This window comes from Citrus clementina, unplaced genomic scaffold (assembly GCF_000493195.1).
Source record: "Citrus clementina cultivar Clemenules unplaced genomic scaffold, Citrus_clementina_v1.0 scaffold_9, whole genome shotgun sequence".
Classification (NCBI taxonomy): domain Eukaryota; kingdom Viridiplantae; phylum Streptophyta; class Magnoliopsida; order Sapindales; family Rutaceae; genus Citrus; species Citrus x clementina.
This window is the reverse complement of record NW_006261964.1, coordinates 30,446,969-30,462,253: the sequence shown is the minus strand read 5'-3', so window position 1 is coordinate 30,462,253 and position 15,285 is coordinate 30,446,969. Positions and strand designations below refer to the sequence as shown.

Sequence of the window (15,285 nt, the reverse complement as noted above, 5' to 3'; positions counted from 1 at the left end):
CCAATGAGAAGCTGGAGAATATTGATCTCTCCCTGTTACTTAGACCTGCTGCTGACTTACGGCCTGAAGCTGCTCAGTATTGTGTCCAAAAACAGGATCATGGCTTGGACATGGCTTTGGACCAAAAGCTTATCAAACTGTCCAAGGCTGCCTTGGAGAAAGCTCTTCCCGTGTACATTGAAACACCTGTCTGCAATGTGAACCGTGCTGTTGGGACAATGCTTAGCCATGAAGTGACTAAGCGTTACCACTTGGTGGGTCTTCCTGCGGATACCATTCACATAAAACTTACTGGAAGTGCAGGACAGAGCGTTGGAGCTTTCCTTTGCCCTGGCATCTTGTTGGAGCTTGAAGGTGACAGCAATGATTATGTTGGTAAAGGCTTATCAGGTGGCAAGATTGTTGCGTATCCTCCAAAGGGAAGTCTTTTTGATCCAAAGGTAAACATAGTCATCGGTAATGTGGCTCTCTATGGGGCTACAAGCGGAGAGGCATATTTTAATGGCATGGCAGCAGAAAGATTCTGTGTCCGTAATTCAGGGGCAAGGGCTGTTGTAGAAGGTGTTGGTGATCATGGATGTGAATACATGACAGGCGGGACGGTTGTTGTGCTCGGCAAAACTGGAAGGAATTTTGCAGCTGGTATGAGTGGTGGTATAGCTTATGTTCTTGATGTGGATGGAAAATTTAGATCTCGATGCAATCCTGAGCTTGTTGATCTTGATAAGGTTGAAGAAGAAGAGGATATTATAACTCTGAGAATGATGATACAGCAACATCAGCGTTACACAAACAGCCAGTTGGCCAAAGAAGTACTTGCTGACTTCGAGAATCTTTTGCCTAAATTTATAAAGGTTTTCCCTAGGGATTACAAACGTGTTCTTGCAAGCATGAAAGTAGCAGCTGCCCAAGAGGCAGCGGAAGATGCTGTTAAAGATGCTGAGGAGCCTGATGAGGCAGACTTCAAGGAGAAAGATGCCTTTGAGGAGCTCAAGAAGATGGCAATTGCATCTTTGAATGAGAAATCAAATCAGGTAAGACCTAAAACTGAATCTTCACATTTGTTCTTACCTCACCGATAATAACAAGAGAATATCGGGTTTTGGCCTTTGCATTTTATACTTCTCTCCTTTTCATTATCTCAAGAAGCTTGTGCATGGTAGTAGTAGTCCTTAACACTTGCATTTTTTAGTCCATTTCTACCCTTAATTCTCTCCCCATCTTTATTTTCTTATATTTCTAATCTATTTTTTTTCCAAAAAAGAAAGGGTAGATAAATTATTTTAAAAGCAATTTTTAAAGGAAAATCTCTATCCTTTAAATTGTTGTGTAATTATTGTCAACAAATAACGGTTTTAAACCTTTTGAGAGCTGATGTATTTGTTTCCAGGTTGAGATTAGGAATTAACCAACACATAGTTTTTGTGGTAAAAAGTGGTGTCTGTTGATGTTTGAATTAGCCTAATGGTGGCTTGTATTAGTTTGCGCATGTGTCTAATCTTAGCGCGAATGTGGAAATTTACAGGAGGCAGAACAAGTTGAACCAACCAAGAGGCCTAGTCGAGTTGCTGATGCTGTTAAGCATCGAGGTTTTATTGCTTATGAGCGTGAGGGTGTTCAATATAGGGATCCTAACATTCGTATGAATGATTGGAAGGAAGTTATGGAGGAATCAAAACCTGGCCCTCTTCTGAAGACGCAGTCAGCCCGCTGTATGGATTGCGGTACTCCTTTCTGCCATCAGGTATGTATTGCACCATTTTAGGTTCTCTTTATTCAAACTTTTACCTAAACTAAATACCATTCACATAACTATTGCAGGAGAACTCTGGGTGTCCTCTTGGCAACAAAATACCAGAATTCAATGAGTTGGTGTACCAAAATAGGTGGCGTGAAGCACTAGATCGGCTTCTTGAGACAAATAACTTCCCAGAGTTTACTGGCCGAGTTTGTCCTGCTCCTTGCGAAGGTTCTTGTGTACTAGGCATTATTGAGAATCCTGTATCTATCAAGAATATTGAATGTGCCATTATAGATAAGGCCTTTGAAGAGGGGTGGATGGTGCCCCGCCCACCTCCAAGGAGAACTGGGTATGTCCTTTTCTTTCCCCAAGCTATCTTTGACTAATTCTATTCAATCAGTTTCTCGACTGAAATGTTCCCTTTTTATTTAACTTTGCCAGCTATTTATGTTCATAGTTTATTCTTCCTCTGAGACCATCCTTTATGGTGTTGTAATCACAGGAAAAGAGTTGCAATAGTTGGAAGTGGACCGGCTGGGTTGGCTGCAGCTGATCAGCTAAACAAAATGGGCCATTTGGTGACTGTCTATGAGCGTGCAGATCGAATTGGTGGGCTTATGATGTATGGTGTTCCCAACATGAAGGCTGACAAAGTAGATGTAGTGCAAAGGCGGGTTAACCTTATGGCCGAGGAAGGTGTCAAGTTTGTGGTGAATGCTAATGTTGGAATTGATCCTATGTACTCTCTTGATCAGCTTCGGGAGGAGAATGATGCTATTGTATTAGCAGTAGGCTCCACAAAACCTAGGTAGGCTACAGATAAAAGGATGTCGTAGATGGTCGATAACTAATTTCTTATTGTTGCGTTGTCTATCTGTTTTTAGTTATGTTAGTCAGCATCATTAGAACTAATTAATTAAGTGAATGACTATCTAAACATGGTTATTTTTTGTTCCAGGGATCTTCCTGTACCCGGAAGGGATTTGTCAGGCATCCATTTTGCAATGGAGTTCCTTCATTCAAATACCAAAAGCTTGCTAGATAGCAATCTCGAGGATGATAGCTACATTTCTGCCAAGGGGAAGAAAGTAGTTGTTATTGGTGGAGGAGATACTGGTACGGACTGTATAGGTACATCTATTCGTCATGGTTGTAGTAGCATCGTAAATCTAGAGCTTCTCCCTCAGCCTCCACAAACTAGGGCTCCTGGCAACCCTTGGCCTCAGGTACTATGTTTTCTAATGCTGTCCCATCTTCTGTCAGGGTATAGTGTACTGAGCAAGGGAATATCACACTTGTGCACCTTGTTTACATGTCTTTACTCTTATGTACTTATTATCATCTCCTTTTGGGTTGGCAGTGGCCTCGTGTATTCCGTGTAGACTATGGACACCAGGAAGTTGCTGCCAAATTCGGCAAAGACCCAAGGTCATATGAGGTATTGACAAAGCGGTTTATTGGAGATGAAAATGGGGTTGTGAAAGGACTAGAGATAGTACGTGTGCATTGGGAGAAGGATACTAGTGGGAAGTTTCAATTCAAAGAGGTTGAAGGCTCTGAGGAAATAATTGGGGCCGACCTAGTCCTTCTGGCCATGGGATTCCTTGGCCCTGAAGCGGTAAGTATTCTAAATTTCTTCTATTGATTACACTTTCTTCGTACTAAAACCATTGAAAGTATTTCTCATATTTGATGATTTTCTTCCCCCCAGACGGTGGCAGAAAAGTTGGGACTGGAGCGAGACAACCGATCAAATTTCAAGGCAGAATACGGTCGCTTTGCAACCAGTGTGGATGGTGTCTTTGCAGCTGGGGATTGCCGGCGTGGCCAGTCTCTTGTGGTATGGGCAATCTCAGAGGGCCGCCAAGCTGCTGCTCAAGTGGACAATTACCTCAGCTCTTCTAGCGACAGCCAAGAGGAGGATTTTGTCAAGATGCAACAAGGCTTCACCAAGAGGCCGCAAGACTTGAACAAGAAGCAGCAACACATTGTCATGACTTAGGTGATCCCAATTATTTTCTTTCTCATACAGTGGTTAAAAAGAAACAGAACCGGTACACAATACACAAAAGTTTGTTCCAGAACCCCATGGATTCTGCTAGTTAAATGATGAAGTCTGTTGGTATCTAGTGAGACATGGCTGAGGTGAGGGACTTGCGAGGTTTAGCTTGAGCAGAAAGCGAGAAGGCAGGCATTGGGCGATTCAATATAGGTTTTTTTAGCCTTTTAGGTTAAAGTAAAACTTGGCGTTCTTTCTTGTTTATAGTTTTGCGGCGCTTTGGTTGGTTATGAGTTTGGTTAATTATGACGGAACATTGTACAGTTCTCTTTTTAATTATTGATTGGGAAAGAAAATATGGTATTTTATTTAGGAGCTCTTCTCTCTTCTCAAGGTTGCCAAAATCTTTATTCCAATTCTGAATAATTCAGGTCACGAATTCATGTAGAAGCTGCTAAGGCTAAACTGTATTGCAAGTTTTTAAAAGACCTTAAATATTTCTGCCGGTCCCCATCTTTTTATCAATCCAAGAAATTAGAAGCAAAAATTATTTCAATAACCCACAATAAGCTAGGTGGAATTAAGGAGGTTCTTTCATCTATCACCCCATGAAATCATCAAATACAAATATCAGCAAAGAAAACTATTAGATTGCATAAGTGATGCTTCCACCTCCAACTCTGGTTTGCACATCAAGCTTCTTCAGTGAATCCCATCTGCATAAGATCAATAAAAAATTAAAAAAAGCGCGCACACAGAAATATCAGAAAAGAAACTAGGGAAAAAGCGCACACACACAAATAAACAGCGCACTTAGATTGCATTGTGGTTTGCACAAAGTCATGCACATTGGGTGTTTCGAAACCTTATATACATCAAATAAAATCTTTCCTAGAAAGTTTCAAGTTCTTTGGAAAGGCGTATAGACAATCACATGTAACGGAGGCTAACTGAAATTCTGGTTATCATAGATTGCAAATTGGCCTCATGGACTCACTTACACTTTGAAAGCATGGCTTGGAAAAGCCCTTCATGAAATATTCTAAAGCTTCGGCAAGCAGCTTACTTCAAACAACACAAAAGCTATGAACTCTTAAGTTCTAGTAAAGTTGGAAAAATAAATTATATTCTTACCATTATAGCCTCTATCTCCCTGTTAGAAACAGGTGTACGTTTTGGCTGAAGAGAAGCTTTTCCTCCTACAGCAGTGTTTGCAGGTGCTGCTGGGACATCTGAGCTTGATCTAGCACTGAGATTTTGATTTGATGCAGATTGGGTTTGTGAAACAGAGCCTATTCATAGACAATCAAGATTCTTTAAGATGATTATGAATATGAAACATGATTTATCCAGAACGGAGAATATAAAACAAGAAATAAATAGAGTTCAACCTTATAAAATTGTGACAGATACACAACTTTCACTCTTAACTTTCAAGATTGTCAAAATCTGTGTTATCTGGATGAAACCAGCTATCTCAACTTATTCGTGTTTCCTTGTTTGGGATACAATGTACACAAAGCAATTTCAAGAAATCAAATCTTCAGGATAAACATAGATTCAAAATCCTCCTCTCTGTCTGAGGAATTGGAATTAAGCCATCTAAGAAGAAATGTCGTTTCAAGAACCAATTATTAATGTCTCATACTGATATACATATGCAAAGTATGTTCATGTTCGAGTTCCTTCTCTATGGTAGCAGTCTTTGCCCTATTCCCACATTAATGGGACCCTCCCCACTAATCTTATTCTTTTCCTCATTGAAACTTCATATATTATAACTATCTTTCGATAACAGTGTCCTCAACACTAAATAGATTCACAACAACCAACTGTATACTAAATCCAGCATCTGTAACTCAAGGCATTTCGTTCAATTCAAAAAGCTCAAAATACTTTCAGACACAAAAATGAGTCAAACTGAAGATCATTCCACTAAATTTCAACATACGAAGTCCAAATTCTATTAAAGATCAAAATTTTCAACCAAATTGGAAAACCCACCAATTATTCCAATCAAAGAGCAAAATTTAAGCAGGCAAAGCCATGACTTAATACAAAGAACATTTGGAACCCAGCAAGCGCAAGCAACAAGGAAGCAAAATGTCAAAGGCAATCATATAAATTTATATACAATTTCATAAAAGAAGTAATAAAGATTAAAACTAAGAAACAAAGAGAAAAATTTACCTGAGGCTGATGATTTGGGGTGTCTCTGTGGGAACTTAATTCGCGGAATTCGCCTCATCGTTTTTGCTTCTCACTTGAACTTGCTCTTTCTTTGCTTTCTGATCAGCTCAGCTCTGTCTCTAAAAGGAAAGAAAAATCGCAAAAGATAAAATAAAATTATTTGTTAGCATTTTGCATTACTACGCTCGGCTGTTTAAAGAGAATGACTATTTAAACCCCTCTACCCACTCACTAAATTTTAATATTATATAAACTCATATTTCAAGTAAAAAAAATAAAAATAATAAAACTCATCTTAATGCCTAATATGCCCTTGGCAATAACTCAATTTTCAGAATTCTGCAGCCTCTTTCCTTCTCCAATTCTTTTAAGTGGCTCTTTCTACTTCTCTACAGCCCTTTCTCAAATTCTTTCTCCTTTTAATTTAATGTTAAGGACATGTACAAATCAAATACTTCATCGACTTTAGTCGCTTTATTTTTTTCTCCTTAATTCTCCATGTATTTTAAATGCACTGTTAGAATAAAATTTAGGAAAGCAACAATTGATGAACAATGTTTTATAATCATGCTAAACAGTAGAACTTAAGCAATTAACAATGGCCCATTTTAGCATGGGGAAAATTTCTTAGTGAAATTGAAGAGAAGCTGTTAACCTAAACATTTAACAACTTTGTTGGATCTTCTTGTGATTAAAGGGGGTGATGAAGAAAAATTCAAAGAAAAATGAGTGGATATAAAGTATATTTACAAATAGTTTCAAGACGAAAGTTGAGTAATTTTTTTTAATATAAACATATGCTTTATCTATAACAGTAATTTATATTAGGAGCATTTTAGTACTATAATTTTTTATTAAAAAATGGAATTTTGAGTAATTTAGTGGGTATTGGTAGAGAAAAAAAAAAGCCCACTCTATCTTAAGTTGTGCAATTCTACCTCAATTTGGTATGAGAAAGTGCTAAAATACCCCTCTTATCAAACATTTTAGATTGCTGCGTCTTAATTTTGGGATAAAATTACTGATTTACAAGGGTGTTTACTGTAAACTGCATAAACTCGCATATAAGCTGCGATGAATTCTTCATGCGGGAAAAAAAAATTAAGGTTTAGTTATTTAGGAAGCCTCCATTAGTTAGTCAACTCAGATTTATTGTTAGTCACATCTGGATTGTTATGCTATTAAGTCCTTTTTTTTTTCAAGTAGGATAGTCTTTCTTACATAATTTATTAATTTAACAAAAATATTATCTTATATGTTTAATTATCTTTTTGATCAACAAAACTTTTGTTTTCCCACGGAATTCTCTAAAATTTTATGTTTCACTATTTTATTATGTTTTCGCTATGTTGATTCTACAAATAAAATTCTATCAATTGGTAAGACAACAGATACTGCATTGAATAATAAGATTGGAAGAATCATTACAGAGTTTGGAATCGATATTAGTAAAGACATTAAGCTTAAATCCATTATTCCAATATATGTTAGAAATATTATATAGATATATTTTAAATTGGTTCAATTAAAACTATATTTGACAATAAATAGAGAAAGATAGAAGAGAGTGGTATTGATATAAGAAACTTGGAGTTTGAATTTATTAGTTTAACAAAAATATTATCTTACATGTTTAATGATCTTTTGATCAACAAAACTTCTATTTTCCCACGGAATTATCTAAAATTTTATGTTTCACTATTTTATTATGTTTTCACTATGTTAATTCTACATATAAAATTATATCAATTGATATTAGAACAGACACTGCATTGAATAATAAGATTGGGCGCATAGTTACAAGTTTAGAATTGATATTAGTAAAAACTTTAGGCTTAAATTCATTAATCCAATAAATGTTAGAAATATTATATACATATATATTTTAAATTGGCTTAATAAAAATCACATTTGACAACAAATAGAGAAAGATAGAAGAGAGTGGTATTGATATAAGAGACTTGGAGGTCGAATTTATTCACATGAGAATTGATATAACGGATTTGACATTCCATTTCTATCACATAAAAGTTTTGGAAGTGTTGTCTTTTGTTTTTGCTTATATAATAATTACAAGAAACATTTCATATCCCCAATATAGATGAAATAAAATCATCTCGAAAGGGCAAAAGACACCAAAGTTAATTAAAATAGGATTATGTAAACAAGTGAATCGTTCACATCACATTTGCCTTCTTCCCATTAGCAAAATGACACCAAAGTGAAGCCATCTTGCACGGTGCATTGTGGCCTTTCATATATTAAAGGTCAACAAACTCATGACCTCATCAAAAATTTTTCATTAAGTAAACCTTGTAATATAAAATTCCAATGTCACGCTTTGAACTTTAATTAATAATACTCTTAACGCATCAATCCAAGAGCACTAATATTCTCTTTACCAAAATGCACATTTTCAAGCTCTCCTTCATCATCGTCGTCATCTCTTCGTCCCTCTCATTCTTCACAGCAACCACCACCATACAAAACTGCAGCTCCGTCAGCTGTCGCCGCGACGAGCCCTGGATTCGGTTCCCCTTTCGGATCACAACCCGGCAGCCGGAATCCTGTGGCTATCCAGGCTTCAATGTATCCTGTGACAGTAGTTCAAGCCAAACAATTCTTGAACTCCCGTCAGGAAAATTTTCCCTCCAAGCTATAGACTATGACGCACAACAAATTTGGATCAACGACCAAAGCAACTGCCTCCCGCAAAAGATTCTCTCACTTAACCTCTCAGGCTCTCCATTCAAAGCTCTTTACAATCAACAATTCACATTCTTTAATTGCTCTTCGAGTTACTTGCAGTACCGTTTGAATCCGATTGGTTGCTTGAGTGGTGCAAATTTTACAATCTTTGCTACTTCATCGACTAGAGTTGTCAATAACTTTATACAATCGTCATCGTGTCGCTTTGTCGCGAGGGTTCAGGTTCCTGTTGATTGGCCATTTTATGACCAGGTGGTGTCTTCGGACCTGAGTGATAATCTCAGGCTCACGTGGGATGAACCCCAGTGTGGAGACTGTGAGAAGGGAGGGGGGCGCTGTGGGTTCAAGAACAATTCCAGCACCGAAATTGGTTGCTTATCTTTACATCATAGAGGTAATAATTCTTCCATTAACTAATTAACTTTCTTAATGCACTTTTCAATTTTCTTCTAATTGCTTGATTCGTCATTTAGTACTAAAAATAATTAGTGTTGACAGAAGGCATTTCTTCTTTCTTTTTGTGGGAATTAAGTTGGGTTGTAGATCGTTTCTTTAGGTTAAATAAAAGTTAGGCCGGCCTTTTCTATCTTCCGAGCAAAATATAAGATCAAAGTTATGAAACTTTGATACAATGTGCCCTCAGTCTCTCTGTTGGAAACTTCAAGTTTTTCATAGTTGGGTTTTTAAGTTTTCATTACGCTGATTTAATTATGATAATTTGTGTATTAATTACAGAAAACTTAAAAGTCAGCAGGACAAAACTTGCAGTCGTAACAAAAAATTAGAGTTTATCAGAGAGTGAGGGCGTTGTGCCGTACAACAGTTATATTGTAGTATAATAAAATAGGGTTAATTAATTTTTTTATTCATCTTTTTTAATACATGCCAAGTTTGAGTTTAGAGAATGCAGATTAAGATGTGTTCTTCGGTCTTTGTCAACCCCATATAAAAATTTCGAAGTACTTCGCAATCTGACAAAGTAAAGGGTTGAAGAAACAGTATATGTGCATACTAAAATAATAAGCATTAGGACTAAGATTGATTTAACATTTTAAGGAATTCATTAGACTTAATTTGATTATGGCTTAAGATTTTTATTTTAGTAATTTATGTACTGCAAATATTTAAGTAGTTAAACTGTGATCAATATTGAAATAGTCAGCAACTTAATTTTAATCTGTATTGACTTTGAGCCAGCCTTGTGTGCGGATTTTTCAGTGCTTTTTCCTTGATTAAAATTATTATTATTATTATTATTATTGTTATATATAAGGCAAGTGATTGGCCTTATTGAAGATAAGGGCTGACTAATATTATAATATAACTCCAAAATTATCAAAATATGGACGATCAACAAAGAGATTTGGAGCGATCATTATTATTTCTTTTGAGTGGGTTCAATATATGCTTTCCAGACTCTAATCATGGCTTTCGGTTAAGTTGACCTTGACATGAAACCGCCGAGCCAACGGCTTGATTGATTTTAGTCAATACCTTAAATATTAAGCATAAGAAGATTTTCCACCGCAAATAGCTAGCTTGAGGCTTGATGCCATTCGAACCTGACAAGCTTTCATGTTCCACAAAATACTTGATGGTTATTCACAAGTGGCTGCAACAGTTGCAAGAACATAAACATACAGACGTAATCACCACTTAGTAGTAGTGTTTCTAATCATCACCAAACAGAAGAATTGTTACTAAAAATTAACTAAATTCAATCAACTCGCAGAAATTCCAAAGGCTGCACGGATTGCAATAATGGTGGGAGCAGGAGTGCCAACAATGTTATGCTTACTAGGGCTTGCATGCATCATCTGTGCCAAGCTCAACTCCCCCGACACAAGAAGAAGACGCCGCAGCAACTATAATTTCCCGGAATTCAACCCCACAGTTGCCCCGCAGCCCACAGTCATCGCCGGCCTCGATGGCCCGACAATCGAGTCGTACCCGAAAATAGTCCTCGGAGAGAGCCGGCGACTGCCGAAGCCCGATGACAACACCTGCCCTATTTGCTTGGCGGAGTACAAGCCCAAGGAGACACTCAAGACAATACCGGAGTGCACCCACTGCTTCCATGCAGATTGCGTTGATGAATGGCTTCGCTTGAATGCTACTTGTCCTGTCTGTAGAAATTCTCCTGCCAGATTGCCGCCACTACCTGCTGCTGCTGCTGCTGCGGATGATGATGATGATGATCATGCATGATTTTCGGCTCCAGTTGCTTAGGCCTCCAATTATAAATTTGTATATAATGATTTTTGGTTGTGATCAGCGTAGAGTGTGCAAAAAAATGCTTTTTATTATTAGCTGTTGTGTATTTTTTCCGCAGTACAAAATATAAAAATTTTCTAATTAAGTTCCTTAATGAATTAAAAAATAATAAACCAGCATGAGCTAACTATACAAATAAAATAGTTCTAAGGGTGTGGTCAGATTGGTTGCAATGCAGTTGTAACAAGAGCTAACTAGCATGAGCTAACTATCAAAATCCGAATTTGATTCTTAAGGATAATAAGAGAGTAAAAATTAGAATTCTGCTATTTGAACTCTTGGACGACAGAAACGTGGGTCTCTTTGTCTGTTGCTTCAACTCCATTCATCATCATTTATCTGTTACTTTTTTTATTTAAAAAATAAAAATAATCAGAAGAAAATATTAAAATAATGAAAAGGAAATCACAAAAGTAACGAAAAGAGATGACAATAGCAACACTTTTTTACAATTAATTTTTCTTGTTGTCCTCTCTCTCTCCATCTCTCACCTCTCATTTAACGTGAGTCATCTGCATTTAACAAGGAAAAATCAGTTCTCTCTTTGTATCTCGCTTATCACAAGGAAGAAGTTAGATCTGGATCTGCAAACAGAGGCAACTTGATAAAATTGGTACTGATTAATTGGTAAGTTGGTGACTCTCATTACATTCAAATAAAACTTTTGTTGTGTTCTATATATTTAAATGGTTAGAATATTTAACTTAAATTGTAAAAATTCATAGATTTTTTCTTTTTATATATTTAAATTGTTATGAATTGTTATGATTTTTTTAATTTAAATGGGTGGTAATAATGGAATAAATTATAATTATTTTTGAATGTGTTTTATATATGTTAGGATTTTTTCTTAATTTAAATGGCTGGAAATAATGGAATAAATTATAACAATTTCTGAATGTGTTTTATATATGTTAGGATTTTTCTTAATTTAAATGGCTGGAAATAATGGAATAAATTATAACAATTTCTAAATGTGTTTTATATATGTTAGGATTTTTTTTAATTTAAATTGCTGAAAATAATGGAATAAATTATAACAATTTCCAGATGTGTTTTATATATTTAAGTTGTTAGGATTTTATAATTTAAATTGCCGGATATAATGGAATAAATTATAAAAATTTGTGGATGTGTTTTATATATTTAAATTGTTAGGAATTTTCGTTACTGGACAAAAATGTTATATAAGTTTCTTAATACAAATGTTAATTATTTTGTAGAAATGGAGATGACCAATTGCGGGGGATTGATTTCCTCTTCCTTCCAAATGAACGGAAAGGGAAGAACGAAGGAGGGGAGTAAACTAAGGACTGGAAAATCTAACTAGGGAGGGAGGAGATAAAAAACTGAATTTATACCTGTTTTCCATACAATTAATTCTTTATTTTATTATTTATTATGGGCCCACGCAAAACTAAAAGAAGACTAAAAAAACGGAGAAACAGCAATGAGCGCTGCATTTCTGTCGTCCTTTATTCTTCTTTTAGTTCCTTTATTATTTTCTTAAAAATTATAATTGAGCATTATTATTTATTTATTTGAGCTTGCTCACCCCTTATCTTAAAAAAAAAAAATATATATAAACAGAATGGAAACCACAGCCAGTTAGCCGTTAAAGATGATGACGCTCTCTCTTCCCGCTCCCGCCAAAATCCCTCCACTTTCTTCTTTCAAACCCTCAAACCCTTCCCGCCAAAACCTTCCTCCGTCGTCATCACCACCGTTCATCGCCCAACCCACCACTTCAGAACCTCTCAGCAACCGCCTGATCTACCACCTCAATGAAGGCCGTGTCCAGAAGGCAATCTTCACCCTCGATCTCATGACACAAAAAGGCAACCACCCGGATCTCGACACGTATTCCCTTCTCCTCAAATCCTGCATCCGGTCACGCAACTTTCACCTCGGCAAACTTGTTCACTCCCTCTTGACTCGGTCGAAACTCGAGCCGAACTCAGTTATCTTGAACTCTTTAATTAGCTTGTATTCGAAATGCGGTGACTTGAATGAAGCCAATAAGATATTTAAATCAATGGGGAATAAACGAGACATAGTTTCTTGGAGTTCAATGATTTCTTCTTATGTAAATCGTGGTAAACAAGTTGACGCAATTCATATGTTTGTTGAAATGCTTGAATTGGGGTTTTGCCCAAATGAGTATTGCTTTTCGGCTGTCATCAGGGCTTGTTCGAACACAGAGAATGTTGCAATAGGGCACATAATTTATGGATTTCTGCTAAAATGTGGTTATTTCGATAGCGATGTGTGTGTTGGGTGTGCGTTGATTGATATGTTTGTGAAGGGCAGTGTTGATTTGGAGTCAGCATATAAGGTGTTTGATAAAATGACCGAGAAAAATACTGTTGGATGGACTTTGATGATAACGAGATGTACACAATTGGGTTGTCCAAGAGATGCTATCAGGTTGTTTTTGGATATGATATTAAGTGGGTTTCTACCAGATAGGTTTACACTGAGTGGGGTTGTTTCAGCTTGTTCTGAGTTAGAGTTGTTTACTTCAGGGAAGCAGTTACATTCGTGGGCTATAAGGACGGGATTGGCTTTGGATGTTTGTGTTGGTTGTAGTTTGGTGGATATGTATGCAAAGTGTACAGTGGATGGTTCTGTGGATGATTCCAGGAAGGTGTTTGATAGGATGCTGGATCATAATGTTATGTCTTGGACTGCAATTATTACAGGGTATGTCCAAAGTGGAGGGCGTGATAAGGAGGCTGTGAAACTGTTTTCTGACATGATACAGGGTCAAGTGGCGCCAAATCATTTCACATTTGCTAGTGTACTAAAAGCATGTGGAAATCTTTTGGATTCAAGCGTAGCAGAGCAGGTTTACACCCATGCCGTGAAAAGGGGCCGTGCTTTGGACGATTGTGTGGGAAATTCTCTTATCAGCATGTATGCTAGGTCTGGGAGGATGGAAGATGCTCGGAAGGCTTTTGAATCTTTATTTGAGAAGAACTTGGTTTCTTACAATACGATGGTTGATGCGTATGCCAAGAATTTGAATTCTGAAAAGGCCTTTGAACTTCTTCATGAAATTGAAGATACAGGGGTTGGGACTAGTGCTTACACCTTTGCTAGTCTCTTGAGTGGAGCTTCAAGTATTGGTGCAATTGGTAAGGGTGAGCAAATCCATGCCCGGATAATAAAATCAGGGTTTGAATCAAATCACTGCATTTATAATGCTTTGATATCCATGTATTCTAGGTGCGCAAACGTAGAAGCTGCTTTCCAAGTTTTTAAGGAGATGGAAGATAGGAATGTTATATCTTGGACTTCAATGATTACTGGTTTTGCAAAACATGGATTTGCAGCAAGAGCTTTGGAAATATTTTATAAAATGCTTGCAGATGGTATAAAACCAAATGGTATCACCTATATTGCTGTTTTGTCAGCTTGTAGCCATGCAGGTTTAATTTCTGAGGGATGGAAACACTTTAGGTCAATGTATGATGAGCATGGGATTGTTCAAAGAATGGAGCATTATGCATGCATGGTTGATTTATTGGGTCGATCAGGGTCCCTCACAGAAGCCCTTGAGTTTATCAGATCAATGCCTCTCAGTGCTGATGTTCTGGTATGGCGTACTTTTCTTGGAGCTTGCCGAGTCCATGGGGATACAGAGCTGGGAAAACATGCTGCAGAAATGATACTTGAGCAGGATCCCCAAGATCCAGCAGCACATATCTTACTATCAAACTTGTATGCTTCTGCAGGCCACTGGGAATATGTGGCAAATATCAGAAAGAGAATGAAAGAGAGAAATTTGATTAAAGAAGCGGGCTGTAGCTGGATAGAGGCGGACAATAAGGTACACAAGTTCCATGTGGGAGAAACGTCACACCCAAAAACCCTGGAAATTTATGCTGAACTCGACCAATTGGCTTTAAAGATAAAGGAATTTGGCTACCTCCCTGATACCAACTTTGTTCTTCACGAATTAGAGGAGGAACAAAAGGTGCAATATCTGTTCCAACACAGTGAGAAAATCGCTGTTGCATTTGGTCTTATTAGCACATCAAAATCAAAACCCATCCGGGTGTTCAAGAATCTCCGTGTTTGTGGAGATTGTCACACGGCTATCAAATACATCTCTATGGTTACAGGGCGTGAAATTGTCTTGAGAGATTCAAACCGATTTCACCATATCAAGGATGGAAAATGCTCTTGCAATGACTACTGGTGATATGCTTCCGATTTCATTTTTTATGCTGCGGACAACACTCCCAAGTTGTTGTAGAAGTAGGAGATAACTGGTAGCTATGATTAGTCATCAGTTTTTTAAGTAATTGTACACTATCATTGTTTCCATTTTAGAGCATCCATTGCTTGTTCTGCTGATGCAATTATA

The 15,285-nt window shown here is 37.0% G+C and overlaps 4 protein-coding genes across 4 annotated transcripts in view; 3 read left to right on the top strand and 1 right to left on the bottom strand.

Annotated features, from left to right (window-relative positions):
• Positions 1 to 4,117, top strand: part of LOC18031530 (glutamate synthase [NADH], amyloplastic) — a 12,925-nt gene extending 8,808 nt beyond the window's left edge. The window contains exons 17-23 of the mRNA XM_006422122.2: positions 9 to 1,034; positions 1,526 to 1,744; positions 1,822 to 2,090; positions 2,244 to 2,549; positions 2,700 to 2,967; positions 3,102 to 3,359; positions 3,453 to 4,117. Of these exons, the coding sequence (XP_006422185.2) occupies positions 9 to 1,034; positions 1,526 to 1,744; positions 1,822 to 2,090; positions 2,244 to 2,549; positions 2,700 to 2,967; positions 3,102 to 3,359; positions 3,453 to 3,743 (2,637 nt within the window). The 3' untranslated portion in view covers positions 3,744 to 4,117. The remainder of the gene's footprint in view (positions 1 to 8; positions 1,035 to 1,525; positions 1,745 to 1,821; positions 2,091 to 2,243; positions 2,550 to 2,699; positions 2,968 to 3,101; positions 3,360 to 3,452) is intronic.
• Positions 4,118 to 4,217: 100 nt separating this feature from the next.
• Positions 4,218 to 6,093, bottom strand: LOC18032004. The gene is made up of 3 exons (XM_006422117.2): positions 5,931 to 6,093; positions 4,875 to 5,032; positions 4,218 to 4,456 (listed from the first exon to the last, which is right to left on the bottom strand). The coding sequence occupies exons 1-3, from the start codon at positions 5,986 to 5,988 to the stop codon at positions 4,433 to 4,435; spliced, it is 240 nt and encodes a 79-aa protein (XP_006422180.1). The 5' UTR covers positions 5,989 to 6,093; the 3' UTR covers positions 4,218 to 4,432.
• Positions 6,094 to 8,336: 2,243 nt separating this feature from the next.
• LOC18032072 (RING-H2 finger protein ATL20) lies at positions 8,337 to 10,847 on the top strand. The gene is made up of 2 exons (XM_006422116.1): positions 8,337 to 9,033; positions 10,372 to 10,847. Exons 1-2 carry the CDS (start codon positions 8,337 to 8,339, stop codon positions 10,845 to 10,847), a joined length of 1,173 nt encoding a protein of 390 aa, XP_006422179.1.
• A 1,687-nt stretch (positions 10,848 to 12,534) lies between these two features.
• Positions 12,535 to 15,193, top strand: LOC18031538 (pentatricopeptide repeat-containing protein At3g49170, chloroplastic). Its single transcript, XM_006422115.2, has one exon. The coding sequence runs from the start codon at positions 12,535 to 12,537 to the stop codon at positions 15,118 to 15,120; it is 2,586 nt and encodes an 861-aa protein (XP_006422178.1). The 3' UTR covers positions 15,121 to 15,193.
• Positions 15,194 to 15,285: the final 92 nt, after the last annotated feature.

What these genes read in the sequence shown, in the direction of transcription:
- LOC18032004 (XM_006422117.2), bottom strand. Translation starts at nt 5,988, where the DNA reads ATGAGGCGAATTCCGCGAATTAAGTTCCCACAGAGACACCCCAAATCA. An exon ending in CCCCAAATCATCAGCCTCAG is followed by an intron (nt 5,033 to 5,930) that starts GTAAATTTTTCT and finishes GTCTATGAATAG; the next exon opens with GCTCTGTTTCACAAACCCAA. An exon ending in GGGAGATAGAGGCTATAATG is followed by an intron (nt 4,457 to 4,874) that starts GTAAGAATATAA and finishes GATCTTATGCAG; the next exon opens with ATGGGATTCACTGAAGAAGC.
- LOC18032072 (XM_006422116.1), top strand. Translation starts at nt 8,337, where the DNA reads ATGCACATTTTCAAGCTCTCCTTCATCATCGTCGTCATCTCTTCGTCC. An exon ending in CTTATCTTTACATCATAGAG is followed by an intron (nt 9,034 to 10,371) that starts GTAATAATTCTT and finishes ATCAACTCGCAG; the next exon opens with AAATTCCAAAGGCTGCACGG.
- LOC18031538 (XM_006422115.2), top strand. Translation starts at nt 12,535, where the DNA reads ATGATGACGCTCTCTCTTCCCGCTCCCGCCAAAATCCCTCCACTTTCT.